This window comes from Dipteris shenzhenensis, chromosome 1 (assembly GCF_047967505.1).
Source record: "Dipteris shenzhenensis isolate YYH24624 ecotype China chromosome 1, Dip_SZ_1.0, whole genome shotgun sequence".
Taxonomy (NCBI): domain Eukaryota; kingdom Viridiplantae; phylum Streptophyta; class Polypodiopsida; order Gleicheniales; family Dipteridaceae; genus Dipteris; species Dipteris shenzhenensis.
The window spans coordinates 48,344,706-48,359,977 of record NC_141596.1 but is presented as its reverse complement, the minus strand read 5'-3'; the positions used below and the strand labels follow the sequence as shown (position 1 = coordinate 48,359,977).

The window sequence follows — 15,272 nt, the reverse complement described above, 5'->3', positions numbered from 1 at the left end:
CCCCAACGAGCATCTAGGAGGCCGCAACTTGGATGAAAACTTCAATAAATTTTGTCTTTCCTTATGTAGGGGAGACAAATCTTATGTTCATGCTCAATCACTTTCTTTTAGTAATAAATTGTGTCTTTTCCTTATGTAGGGGGGGCAAACCCATGATGCTAGTTTTTATGCTCAATCACTTTGTTCTAGTGCTCCGTAGAGTACTCGAGTGGCAGCACTATTTGCTCCACTTCTTCTCGCATCATGACTTCCTCGTTCCATGTACCATGTGGAAACATTAATAAACTAGAGACTTTTCTTGTTATCTCATTAAGCATATGTGGTAGCCCGACTTTCAAAGCTCCTGAAACAATAGACGCTAGAGTAAAGCAAAGAATAAACACCTCATGTGAGGGGATTTTGTGGGCAAAAGGTAAAAAGCCCTTTCCTTGGACAGAGGGATATAGTTAAAGAAGTACAGGATCCAGTGCTAAAGGACTGCTTGAGTGTTGAGTCTGTGGAAGGAAGTAGGCCCGAGGGCTTTTTCACCAACAGACAAAGGTCCGTGCCGACCAGCAATCTATCTCGATGGCTACAGAATGCACTCTAGTTTTTTAGGAAAATGCGACGTAAATGCCCGTAGCCACGCCGGCCTCTCGTTCATGAATCGCACAAGATTTCCGGCACACACGCTTGCAGTCTCATGCGATTCTCCAGAACATCGGACATCGCCACGGACATTTTGGAACCAACTGCGAGATGTTTCACCAGTGTGGTCACATGCGATACTCCAGAAAATTGGAAATCGCGACGGAAATGAAAACGAGTGGCGAAACGTTTCGGTGACTCATGTTCCGGCAGGGTACATTGGGAGCGTGATTTGAAAGTGATCGAAAGGAAGCGAGGGGAACACTGTGGAAGCCGGGAAAAGCTGCGATGCGTCGCAATGGAAATCGGCGAATGTTTGGCGGGGATCACTGTGTGAAAATTGCGAAGTCGCGAGAGGGAAGTCGGAACGAAACGCGAAACGTTTGGGGTCACTGTGAAGCCGGAAGGGAGGAGGGGAGGTGCTTCCAGGAGCCGTTGCCGGCGGCAAGCAGGCTGGCGAGAAGGAGCTCGTTCCAGACGTCGGGAAGGCCGGGAAGGCACCAATGGCTGCAATCCTGGCGGTGGAAGGGACGAGGCTCGGCCTTGGAGACATGGTAGACGGAAGAATGGGCATCTTTCCGGAAGTTGGAGAGATACGTGATGTCAAGCAACCGCACCTGGTGCGTCTGTTGAAGGCGTGCGATCTCCGGAATCAGGATGGTATTGCTCCACGGCTCTCCGTCTTCAAATCGCGTGCCTGAAGGCCATGGCTGAGTCTCCTCGTGGCATTGTCCTCCTGTCTTCCATGTTCCTCCGCTGTTCATCATCATCCATCAACACACACACCAACAAGAAGATCGCTCAGCACGCTTCACTTCCCGACTTCATCATATTCGCAAACGTAGCACTTTGCACGATGCATTCTCTTGCAAACAATATCCTCGCTCGTATCATCATCTCTCCGGCCACAAATCACCGTTGCAAAATCCGGCCCCTTTCGTCTCCCACAAATCGCATGCACAATCCAAATCCGCACAAATGGCAATTGCAAAACCGGACTTATCGTCGCTGTAAACCTGCACCCTCAAACCCTTGGACAAGCACCGTAGCAGTATTCGCACAATTGCAGATCATCCATCGCGGTGAACTTCACAGCGGTAAATGCAAATTCTAAGCGGCTGGTGAGCTCCAGCAAACGACACACTCACAAACCAGATAAAAAGGCATTCCCCGCAGGCGCCACATCCTTCCAAAACTGTCGTAAAATCCAATCGTGTCAACCGGTGGACGCAACCAAGAAACCAACCGTTCGCATCCCAGAGAGAGTGGAAAACCAGAGGCACTCAAGCTCGCAAAAGGCAAGCTCGATCATCAGCTAAAAGAATTCCCAACCTTCAAGATCGACCATCGATAATTCCATACCTGAAGTGTACCGGAGCAAACGTCCTGAAGAACACCTGCGTCTTGTGGGGATCAATTTCCTTCGAAATCCACTCCCTCCACGTTTGTATCGCCCTACCGAATCCTGTCCTCACATCGATACTTTTGTTCACTCGATCTCCCACCTGGAAATAGCATCCCCTGAGCGTCATGTATCAAGGCAGAATTAGCAGCTGCAGTTCCGGAAATCTCAACCTGCTGTATAAGACAATTTTTCTTGAATTTCGCGTCTATCCACTGGCGTCCATCTCAGGAGGCAGAACCTTCGACCCTGAACTGAAGTTCGGAGAATCGGAACTTCGAAACGTCAACATTGCAGACAGTAGCAGTCTAGCAGACTTACCCTCGCACCGTCTTTTCATATGTCCACCAATGCCCTGCATTGAACACGAGCACATCGGCTCCCTTCCAACGTTCAGACGTCCAATCCATCGTATCCACTTTCAACGAAGTCCTGACTCCCTTGGGAGAATGTTTTGGAGGATGCCCTTGCGGCACAAGGAACGGGGACCGGTAATACTCCACCGTGCAATTGTAATCCTCGAATCTGAACGACAAGAAACCCTTGTGTTTACTGATCGGCTCTCCGTTTACTTCGTAATGCGACTCTTGTTACGTACAGCCTCTGCTAACATACAGAGCATGGACTCCCACTGATTTCGTCCGATGGAGTCACCGACAAAGACAAACCGAGAACCCCGAAATCGTTCCAGCATGTCTTTGGCTTTGAATCTGTCACAAGAATGTTCACGCTTGAGATCCTGCATACCATCCAGGAGACTTGAATGTACACAGATTGAAAGATTTGATGGCAGGAAGCATCTTGAATGATCACAAGACGTCAAGGAGCAAGGAATGCGAAGATATAAGGCTTCCCGACTCCCGAGTCCTTCTGGTTCAGCCTTTACCTGGGCAGATTGCATTCTGACGGTTGCCACCGCCATTTCAAATACTCCTGGTCCGGCCTCCCGTTTTCTTGGCAATTGAATCCGTCGTCAATGAACGGACATGCCTCTGATTTGTATAGAGGGTAGGTGTCGTCTTGTATCCAACTCCCAGCGAACAGATTGCATTCGCCAGGCTTGTATAGGCTCCCTTCCCTATTATCTGCAGCAAGCTTCGGGCTTGTGCTCACGGAATCCGCTTGAACAGACGTATTCCCGCCTTCAGGAGCAGCATGCGAATCTGCTGGGGAGCCAGCTGCCCTCGAATTTCCATTCTCGGAGCCTTCCGAATATGGAGACTTTTGGGAGGTACTCTTTTCAGAAGCTTTCGACCTTTGCAGAAGACGGCCGAGCTCCGCATTGGGATCTCCGGACAGGGATGTCGAAGAGGGAGAGAGGACAGGGACGGGAGTTCTGTGCAGCTGGCGGCTTCCCAGGTAAGACTCTGCGTTCAAATGACCAAGGGATCTGATAACCGCGGCGGTGTTGAGCAAGAGGCCACGGGAAGGAGCGATTTGGATGAAATCAAGAAATACGAAGCAGAAGAGCAAGACGATGGAGGCGGAAAGAAGGACAGCGCAGATGCTACAGGAGTGGACGTCGCAAAGCAAGGCAGAGGCTGCATCACGGCGGGAGGAAGCCTTACGATGGAGGAATTTGAGGTCCATGGGGGATCAGAGGATTCAGACGGAGGAGCTGGAAGGGCGGGATGGAAGGATGGCGATGGAGGACGGAAGACGGGGAGAAATCAACGAAAACATTGTGATGCGGAGAAATTCGTGGCGGAACGGGAGCTCCGAGAAGCGACGGATTCGAGACGGAGACGACTTCGAAGCTGCTGCAAGCTCGAGAAGATGGACGGAGTCGATGAAACTGCACGCTCGTCACACAAAAACGACAGGAATTTTTCAAGATCCGATAACGACGACGACGAAGAAGAAGAAGAAATGGACAGAAGAACAGTGTAAATGGGGTCGGACGAATTGTTGAGGTCCAAAGATTGTGCTGGTTGACAGCTGAGGCCGTCAGAAGGTATTGAAAGTTTGCCGGATTTGGACGGAATGGTGAGTGACGGATTCATCGGGTAGTAAGATTTGGCGTAAATTTTCGTCAAGAACCCAGTCCGGCATTTCAAAACCTTCTTTCGATATGGATAATGGGAAGCTGCCGTTGATTCCTAATGGATTTGATGAACTATTTTGCCAAAAATGGAAATAGAATTGGAGGATAGGTCTAACCATGGTCATTCACATCACCTCGGGAAGCCCATGCCTCTTATTGGGGTACCGGTTTTAACATTCTCGCTAGGAGAGTTTTAAGGTTTCGCAATCTCAACGCTTCCAAAAAAAGGGAGCTAACAAATGAGACCACCCTCCCCAAGACTCCAAATTTAGTAGTTGTTTCCTCTAGCAGCACCCTGGAGAAATAGGGACATCTTATTACGTGTCATGGCCCCCGGTCTCTCCCGATCTTGGAGGTAGAACTTCTCGCAACACTCTTTGGAGCAACACACGAATGCACTCAACTAGAAATCCAGATTTGTGTTAACCTACAAGCATAGGCCAACACATGAGAGGTTTGCGTGGACGAGTTGCTACCTGAGAGAAACACGAGAGAGGATCAAAGGTTTGGGTGGACAGGTTGCTGCCTAAGAGGAACGCGAGACAGGGTCATTTACTTTCTTCTTTACATGCTTGATGCGTTGATTTATACATTCTTTGCGTTGATTAAAGGAGAGGAAGGGACAGAGATGAGAATACAAATGCACGGACACGTGTGGTATCATGTAGTGCATCACCACCCAACCATAGATCCCAGGATTAGCCTTGAGCTTAGACGTCAGGCAATCTCCATCCCAGGTAAAACTACACATCCCATACCACGCAACCTCATCCATGCATAGATGTCATTACGGAGACACAAGTCTAAACCTAGCTAGGTATTCTCAGGGGGCCCACTCCCAAGCATGAGCCAAGTGAGCAATGCCTATCAATTATATAGATCTAGAGTGTCTTAGATGTGGAAAACCTTCATCTAAAAATCTAAAACTTATATATTAAAGAAATTTCAAGTTTAAAGGGTTTTTGTTCTTCAAATTTTGTAGATATTTGTACTTTAAGGCTTTTTTCGAACACTGTGCCACCAACTTGAGTTCATTGCTCCCGTTTGATTACCTCAAGAAGAACCCTACTTCTTGTCAACATAGACCACGGGTGGATGTGCCCATGGGGTGTGTGATTGCGGGGAAAAAACTTTTTCCCAATGTTACTTGTCACCACCACAACGGCTAGAAAAAAACTGACCTTTAATTCGTTTTGCACCTGCTGAAATTAAGAAATATTGACTTTCATCATTAAAAAGTGGTTAATTCAGACTTTGGGTAAATCAATCTAAAAACCGACAAAACCACAAGTTTTGAGGTGCTGACTTCGAGCACTTGCAACTGCACCTCTAGGCTATAGATTGACCCTCTCATTGATGACTTCTATGTTTTTGCCCATCAAATACATGCAATTTTGCCGATCCCAAAAAATTTGAGTTTTTGTAATTTCTTTAGTATTGCCGGTCAAGCATTGGAAAAATCCCTTGAAAAAATATTTTGAAAATCCCCAATCAAATCTCACCCCTACCCACCTCCACTACCTCAAGTCTCCCTCTATGTTTGCTACAAGAGATGTTTCTCTAGTCAATAGAAAACCAATCAGTTCAAATTTCAAATAAGTTCTTGTTTATGATTTAAAATTTGCTAGTTTCATTGCCATTGAATTGGAAAACCAATCACTTAGAGTTTTTTGTTTTCTAAAAACTTGTCTCTTTGTTTGCCCCTTCCCATGTGCATTTCTATATGTATACACACGCACATTACTTCTCGAGGCTAGAATCTCCCTCCATTTTTAAGCCTAGCAATGTGCCAGGCTGTTGTAAAGAGAACAAAAGCGTGCTTGGTAAGATAAATAATCAATAGGAAAACAATTATTGAGCTTTATTTCATATGTATCAAATCCTTATGAGTTTAATGCACATGCTTTCCTCACTCAATGTTTGAATGCACATATTGCTGTAACAAGAAAAAAGACAAAGAAGGTAGTTATAGCCACAAGGTGTCTTGTACCAAGTCATTAATTTCTTCCAAATGTGTGTGAAATTGTCATTAACATCTTGAGGGATGTCTTCTAGTGCAGGCCTATGTGAATGCAATAGTCGAACGTAGCACATCCACAACGAAAAAGAACCAAACAATATATTGGCTCCACAAGCACCCAAGCTTGCAAAGATCAAGGACTCATTAGGGGAATTTTGGACTCAAAAAGGGCCTCATAAGGAGTGGATTAGCAAAATGGATTAAGAACTAATAAGGCCTACAAAGGGTCCCATCATCCCATATGGGGACAAAAAAGTACATCTCCCTAGGTCCTTGGTGGTCCCCAAAAGTGCACCTCCCTCTCCCAGTTGGAGGGCCCCCCCACTCTCAAAAAGTTAAGTCTCTTTACAACCTTTAGGTGGTCCGCATTCCCAAAAAGTATCTCGCAAGTACACCCTAGCCCAAAAATTTGAAATTTTTCAAAAGTGCACAAAATGGCCCAAAACTCTTCAAAACTTTCCCCCAAACCATGCCTATGCACCCAAATCACTTTTCAACATCTAAATCCTACTCCTTCTCGCCGTAATCATCTTCCAATCCCACATTCATACTCCTTCTATCATAAGCACTTTGCAACACCCAAATCCAACTTCTTCTCATCATTTTGTCCCAAACATGCTTCCATTGATCCTATTATATCTTTCCATTGTCCAAACTTGTTTCCATTGATGCTATTCTATTCTTTGAGCTGATCTAAGGCCTTGATCCAAGGCCTTATTTCTAAATCCCTCTCATGGCTACATTGGAAGATCGCACCAACAAACCACAAAAAAGCACCTTGCACATCGAAGTTGCACCAGAGTATGCCACAACTCGTCAATGTTATGGCCACAAGGTTGTCGGCAAAGATACATTAGAGCAATTAATAGTGTAACATCTAATCTAGGTATGTAACATTGGTACCCATTTTAAGATTCCCTCAAAAATTCATTAAAATTATAACTTTTTCAAAAAAAGGTCATATTTTGGGTAGTGAAAATTTCAAAACTTTTAAAATCCTATCAATTTCAGTACATAATGCCCATAAATTATGAAGGACCTCGACTACAGAGCACAATATCAATGTATTTAGAAAAATCAAGAAGTCTATAATTTTTTTCCTTCCTTTGACCTTTTATCTTCAATAGAAAAACTACATGATACAACTTTCAATCCTATGTGTAGTAACATAACCTTATCAAATTTCTTAAGTTAAACTTTGTAGTATCACATAAAGTACTAAAAGAATTCAATAATATCATCAAATTAATGGGAAAAAGTAAATGCGTCCTTCAAAACATTCAATGCATATGGATTCTCAAATGTCTTAAGAACCCTTGTCTATTGAAACAATTCAAAATCACAAAATTGTCAATATAGTTCCATAATTGGAGTCTATTCAATTCTCCCATATGTGTCATCTACATCATCTTCATAACCATCCCCAACAACAAATTAATGAGAACAACTAAATGTTCAAAACATTCAAAGCATATGGATTCTAAAATGTCTTAAGAACACTTGTCTATTGAAACCATTCAAATACAAAAAACTGGCAATACAATTATATAACTAGATTCTACTCAATTCTCCCATATGTGTCATCTACCTCATCTTCATCACCCTCCCCAATCTGGGTTTCCTATATAGGTTTCTCAATCACTTTCTCTTTCACAACCTCCTTCTCCCATGTATCAGCTAGCTCACCTGCATCCATAAAACTGGGTTTTAATATCTCAGGAGGTTGGGGTTCTCGTGATGAGGCTACCACGGAATCTGCATCGAACTTCCCACCTTTCAAACCAAGCTCCTGATGCTCATTAGGCAAGTGATGAATAGCAGTCACTCTCTTCTTTATGTTATCACATTGAATAGGATCTTTTTCAACTGCAATTACATTTCAACCCTTTTTTAAGGCACATGCTGTGATTGTGCCTGAATCAGCAAATAGATCGAGTACCCACTCATGCTCATTTGAAAATAGATCTATGAGCTGATTAATTAGGAGTTGTGGTTTTGATAAGGATTTACTATCTCCCCATTCTTATCCATGGTCACATGCCTGAGCTTCTTTGTCATAGCTAGAATAATGAAATAATCAGGAGTATATGGAGTAGATGAGGGAAAATTGATGTGACCAATATTTTTTTTTCCATCCACAAACCAATACCCAACTGAAATGTTTTCTCTAGTAGACGTGAATCGATGTCCTTTCATTTATCTGACATTGGGTTTCATCCTACGACATGCAACAAAAATAAGTTTTAAATTTATCAAAAGAAAACACAATTATAACAATAATAATTGACCCGAAAAAATCTTTGCATTTCATTGCTGCACTCATCAATAAAGGTGGTCACGTCCAGCACATTCATCATTAATGACACTCATCACTGCCTCAGACTACAAGTCTGAATGAAAAATTACGACACACCAAAGCGTTGCCATTGTAATTGACATGAACTGGTCAAGAAGACTTATTAGTTCCTTTTCTTTGTCATCAAAGGTGGATCCAAGAACATTAAATCCATATGGTATGTCTACAATGACCAACGTGTACTCATTCTTTGGAACTATCTTTGAAATTCATTGCAATCTCCATTGAGCACACGATAAAAGTTTGGTGGATGGTTTTCCCCCTTGTCAAACTCTAACATGTCACCACTAAGAGTGTTAGATCATTGTCGAGTTCGATGCTCTTTTTCTTTTGCAGCCCGGTCAATCAATTGCTTAAAGCTTGTAGGCATCATTCTACTCTTAGATCCCTTCTTGCCTCTTTTCTAAAGGTTGTTGTCAAAATAACAGTTCAATATTTTAAACATTCAAATCTACAATTCAAAAGAAAAATTCCATTAGAATATGTATACCAAATTTGACATACCATGCTTTTGAATACATTGAAATATAAAGCCAAGCTCTCCATCCTGCTGCTCTCTGGATACTCCTCCCGTGAACACCATCCCAATCTGGCATGTTCAATTGCCGGATCATTGCCTCCTGCATTCTCATGTATATTTTATGCTTGCATTGAAAACACATGTAAAATTCTTCTCACTTTTACAGTTGAAACAAAGTCTATTGAAACATTATTTGTAAAGAGATTAATGTAAAATCAAGGAGAGACATGATGCAAAGGAGAGAAGTTTGCTTACTCATCAAATTCATTGCCCATTTCATCCAAAGAGAGATCCCCAAACACCACTCTGCAAAGCACAGACTTAGTTAGAATCTCATCTTTAATTCCCTACATGCTCTTCCATGCTGTGGCTCAAATTTCTTCAGGTAATGCCTTCAAGGTCTAGGTTTCTTTCTTGACTCCTTTAGGTATGAGTTATTCTGCCCTTTGATTTAAAAATTCTCCCACTTTGATAAAATTGCATTTATCAAATCCCAAACTTCTCCACTACGAAATGCAATTTGAAGCATCCCGTCCCATGATTTGAAGCTGTCACTTCGCCTTGACGAATCTTTAATTGTTGTAGAAATCCCAGTCTCATTCAACAAAGACAAGCGAAACTCTAGAGTGATCAAAGAACGATCCTCATTGAGTTTCGTAATGAACTCATTGTGATAGAAATGAACCCATTCTATCCAAGACATGGACTTCCTATACTCATTGTCATTATTGTGATCAAAAGCCAGTAAGTTTGCCTCTGAATTAGTCAAACCAGCATAAACTGTACAATTACATGTCTTGTAATGAGAGTTGCGCGAAACTTAATATTCAACTGCCTTTTTGCTTCTGCTGAATGGGAGCCTCCAAAAACAAAGTAGTTATAATCATTTGCTTTTCGATGATCAAAAGATGCCTTGTCTGGACAATCTTTTGAATGCACGAGCACAATGTAGTTCACAACTTGTGCATTGCTCCTGCTACCTTTCAAAGATTTATGCAGATGGTGTTTGCTCCTTATTTGGGGGATTTCTTGGAGGTGTTTTTAGATGATTTTTGTATATTCTCGTCACATAAGGAGCACGTCATGAAGCTTAGGTTGGCCTTCCAAAGGGTCAATGATGCGAATGGCAATCTCAACCCAGAGAAATGCACCATTGGAGCCACTCAAGGGAGGTTACTGGGACATATTGTCTCATCCGAGAGTGTCAAGCTTGACCCTGAGAAGGTAGAAGCCATCCTCAAGCTCTCCCCACCAACAACCAAACGTTACGTATGCTCATTTGTCAATCTAGCAGGATACTATCGCCGCTTCATTGATCAATATGCTGCTTTGACACAACCCATGACTATGCTCTCCCAAGCGGAGAGTGCCCCCAATACTTTATCTTCTCTCAAATTTTTAATATAGTGAATGCCAATCAATAATAAATATTCTCTATTTTCAATCAAAATATACAGAAGGGTTTGCATCAAAACTTCATCTATCATACCTTTTTCCTCCTCTTTTTGCTCTCTTTTCTCCTCTTTCTCTTCTGGCTATCCTGTGAGGGATGATATCCCTCCTGCTTCGGGAACCACACCCAACTCTATCATTTGCTCTATTTTTGTTGTGTGCTTTCCCTTGTACAAAGTTGCGCTAGACCAATCTAGAGCAACTGCAGCTTCTACAACCACATCAGGATTCTCCTCAATGTCCACATCTTGCCTTGTTAGAAGAAGAGGTGGCTCTACATTGATGAATGGAGGTGCATCTGTGTCCTCCATTTCCGAAAGAGTTATACAATAGGCTATTTCCAGGGATACAAAATGAGTTCCTATAGGACCCGCTTGCAGATCCAACTCTTCATCCTTGGAAATCCTTCTAAAACTTTTTGGACTAAGGAATTTGCAAATTCTTTGCAACCTAAACTTGAAAGTGCTATCAGCTTGGTGACAGTCAATGAGGAGATTCACAGAAACCCACTATACTCTATCTATGTCTAGCTAGGGATTAGGTAAGGCTTGATTTTCTCTCTCACATAATCTGCCACAACTCTAAAGAGATCTAGATGCTTGTCGACTGTGCCGATGACATCTATCTGATGATAAAAAATGTCATACAACTCTTCCTCTCTACTCGAATGATGAGTAGAAATGACGAAGTCATGGTATGCCTCACGGGGTGTGGCCATTGGAGGTTTGTGGAAGATGGCAAGAACAGACTGTCTAGGAGATGAGGACAATAAAGGCTATGTCATACCTAATGGCCCTTTATATAGTTGACTTCAGTCTCTTTAAATACCTTAAAGGTATGACTATAATTTAGGTAATAAAATATTGGACAATGTAATATATTGGCCTAAATAATTTGCCATCATATTCCACTCCCGCCGCCTCCCCCCACCACCTAAACTACTGGATTTTTTTTTTGGAATTTAGGGGGGGGCCCCTATGTTAGTACAAATGACATCACACTTTACAAAAACTATTACATTTAGTCAAAAACTGTTACAACACAGTTTCAAAACTTTTACATTTATTTAAGTGCTATTACAACACACTTCAAAAACTATATGATATTTTCAAAACTATTACAACACCTCAAAAACTACTAATTTTATTAAGTATACTCATTGCCAGTACAAATGACATCACACTTCAAAAGCTATTACATTTATTCAATACTAGTATGAATGGACAAGTTACAAGGAGGCTTCCATTTCTCAAGCATTGATGTTCCTTTGAGTCGACTTGTCACTATCTTCCCATTTAGTGTAAGGAAAAAATCACTATCATCAAAGGTGACAACGATGTATTCTCGAATGTGCTTCAAGCTCCAACTACCTGTGACCTCAAGATATTGGATATCCCCATTGGGCATATGTATCTCTACCTCTGTGGTGTCCACTATATCATAATCCATAGGTATCCATGTGCCATGATTGTTTTTCCAACGTCTGTAAGCGTATCTCATGTAGAAAATACTCCGCACTACTTGATATCTTATTACTATACTTTCTTTAGTAAGTATACATAGAAAATGGTTGCCCTTCTGCAAACCCTCCCTAACATCCCACATTGGGTATAGAAGATTATCAAGAAATTCATTTTCTAGGCCTTGGCAGACCCACATGGTCTTTGTCTTGTGAATGAAGACTGATTTGAAAAAATAAATAAATGTAATGAAGGGCATGAACCAACTTACACCCACAGATTTTGAATTGAAGGTAAACTTCATTGATGATTGAATATTTGATCTCATCTTCATTCTAAATGCATCTATAGAGAATGGATCAGGAAGAGGCTATTATGGACTATCAAAGTTAGGGAAAGGAATAGGACGTAGGCTTCGATATCCACCTTCTCTTCGAGGAACTTGGTAACATGAATTATAGAAAAAAAAACTAGACTTTGTCAAGGAGGCAACACTCCATCCTGAGAACATTAATTCCCCAATATTTGAAGGAAAGCTTGAAATATTCTCGTGAGACTATCCAGAGGCTGAGTTTCAACTTTGGTAGAGGGAAAGATATCTACATAGAAAGCAAAGAAAGATGTTAATGGGCCAATTAGTTTTCCTCTCTCACTCTCTACCTATCTCTCTCTCTCACACACACACACACACACCTCTCTCTCTCTCTCTCTCTCTCTCACTCACTCACTCACTCACTCACAAATCTCTCCCCTCTACTATCTCCCCCTAACACCCCTCCACCCCCCCATCTCTCTCTCTCTCTCTCTCTCTCTCTCTCTCTCTCCCTCCCCCCCTCCCTCCCCCCTCCCCCTCTACTATTACCACAAGACACCCTCTCTCAAAACGCATGCTCACATACAATCATTAGAATACATAGTTGAGCTGAAAATGAAAAAAAGTTAATGTAAAACAAAGATACAATTTGAAGGAAAGCAAGTTTGACTGGCAAGATCCAAGTTCATGTCTCGAGCCATGTACACGTGCTGAACCTTCACCTTAAGTCCCTTTTTTCTATCACAAAACCCAACAATGCGACCCTTCCAATGCTTCTCTTTCTTTGCTCTATCCTTTCTAGAAACCTTGAATGGACCTATTGCAAATGGTTGCATTGTCACCCATGACATTAACCTAAACTCTTGAGGGATCCTAATATCACTGTTGTCCTTCAAAATGCAACCCACACAAGATTGAATTGATAGATTTGGCCTCGGGGAAGGGGAGTGCTTCACCATTGTAGAAAGAATGGGAGCAAGGAAAGATAAAGAGGTTGGGAGGAGGAAGAGGTTGAGAGGAGGAGGCTGAGAGGAGGTTGAGAGGAGGAAGAGGTTGGGAGGAGGCTAAGAGGAGGTAGAGAGGAGGAAGAGGCTCAAAGAAAGGTGGGGTGCTAATGGGGATAGTTTGGGGAGACTCCTGGGAGGAGTTTGGGGTGCTAGGGATACTATTGGAAATTTTTAATTTTTTGGAGGGAAAAAAATGTCGCGGATTTGGGGGCCTACCAAGAGAGCCTTGGAGGGTATGAGGACCATCCAAAAGTGAAAAAGGGGAGTAAATGCCTCAAGAGGTGGTGGGGGAAAGAGAGAGGCAAGTGGAAGCCCAGTGGGGACCAAGGAGGACTCTCCACGAATGAGAGGCCAATATGGAATCCTCCATTCTTTTAATGCCCAAGCCTTCCCATTGGCTGGTTTGCTAATCACAAATCTTAAGGGACTAATCCAAGAGGCCCTTTTTGAGTCCAAAACTCCCCTAATGTAGTGTGCTTTTATATTTTGAAGGAGCCATAGTCCAAATGTTGGCAACTTGTAAACCCAAACACATGATATACATTAAATGCACCTTTGTCACTTGAATTAGTAGATGAATAATATCTTGGCTGGGACTATGATTTAGTGTGCATGTCCATCATTTTCAATGCTTTGAATCTCTTTTTATTTCCTCATGTTAAACCTCACATTTTAAAAAAAGAGAGAGGGTAGGCTCACTCCTTTAGTTTGTGACAACAAACGCAAGAAAATTTTGAAGTCTTTGACTACAACTTAATGTCCTATAACTCAAAGATACATGCATGGCCATTGCTAAAAATCCAGTGTTTCATGTGTGCACAAAACATATAGAGATTTAGTATCACTATGTGTGTGATTTGAACGAGGACGGGATAGTGATATTGGTCCACTATCCAACAGAGCAAAATGGAGCAGATATCTTCACCAAGGCACTCGGGAAGGATCATCTTCAGAGACTCAGCATTGGGCTGAGAAGGTAGTTCACATACGGGTGGACATTGAGGGGGGGCGTTAGATATGCTCAATGCCCCACCCTCCTGGTAGCCACCAATGGTTCAAGGTGCTCAAGTTGTAAGGCCCCCATATGAGGAGAAGCCATGTGTGAGCCCGGGACACTAGATGGATCCTGACTTGCATGTCAGATGAGGTCCATCAATGAGACTGTTGATGGTAGAAAGGTGATTGTGTGGGAGCCCCTTATTCTTGCTAGGGCCTGGGGGGTCCCAGGGGGGCCAACGGACCCCCTAGTGGGGGTTCAGGGGTGAGAGCCCTCGAGGCGATAGTATAGGGAATATTCCTTGAATATTCCATAAATGACTAGTCGGTTCCACTGACTAGGTTGACTGGTCGGCTTCACTGACTAGGTTGACTGGTCAGTTCCATCCATTATGTTGATCTGACTACCACCCTCATAGCTATAAAGAGGTGACCTCCCCAGTCCATTGTATCAGATCAGTTCAGATCAAATTAGATCTTCCAGCTAGTAGCTCTTTATCTAATATCTGTCTAGATCACCATCTAAGCTCCACTGTGGGAGCACACTAGTGGTATTAGCTGGCAAAGAAATCAGGACCAAAGGCTAGAGGCTAAGCATGGCGACGCTCGAGGGCCACAGAGGAAAGGAGAACATGAGGGCAAAACGTTATCGTGGGAGGGGATAAGGAATTAGAAGGGGAGGGAATGAAGAGGGAGACTATGACACAAGGGGAAAGGGAGAGGGGGAAGAGAAGCATGTACATGATGGGAGGAGGAATGTAAAGATGGAGACATCAAGGGAAGAGGACCATGCTTTATTTTGAAAGGAAGGGAAGGGAGAAATCAAAGTACTACCTAGGAGGCTTTATAAGAATGAGCGTGTCCCATCAAGGAATAGCCCCCTCCTTTTATAACCAAGAGAGAGGGTCTCTCCCAATAAATGCATCCTCCCACATGCATGGTGTGTGTGGAAGAGTCTCCCATGTGGGCTAGGCAGTTACGCACTCAATTGTGTGCGATAATGCTTGGCCACATTTTTTCACATATATCAACTCCCATATCCCAAGTCTATGATACTCCCTTGGTCTCTTCCCAA

The 15,272-nt window shown here is 42.8% G+C and overlaps 1 protein-coding gene across 1 annotated transcript; it reads right to left on the bottom strand.

Moving 5' to 3' along the window:
- Positions 1–279: 279 nt before the first annotated feature.
- LOC147905959 (protein trichome birefringence-like 11) lies at positions 280–4,091 on the bottom strand. The gene is given in 5 exon segments (XM_087375881.1): positions 280–1,383; positions 1,990–2,148; positions 2,351–2,615; positions 2,618–2,739; positions 2,916–4,091. Coding segments are annotated over 5 exon segments (1,617 nt in total). The 5' UTR covers positions 3,620–4,091; the 3' UTR covers positions 280–1,016.
- Positions 4,092–15,272: the final 11,181 nt, after the last annotated feature.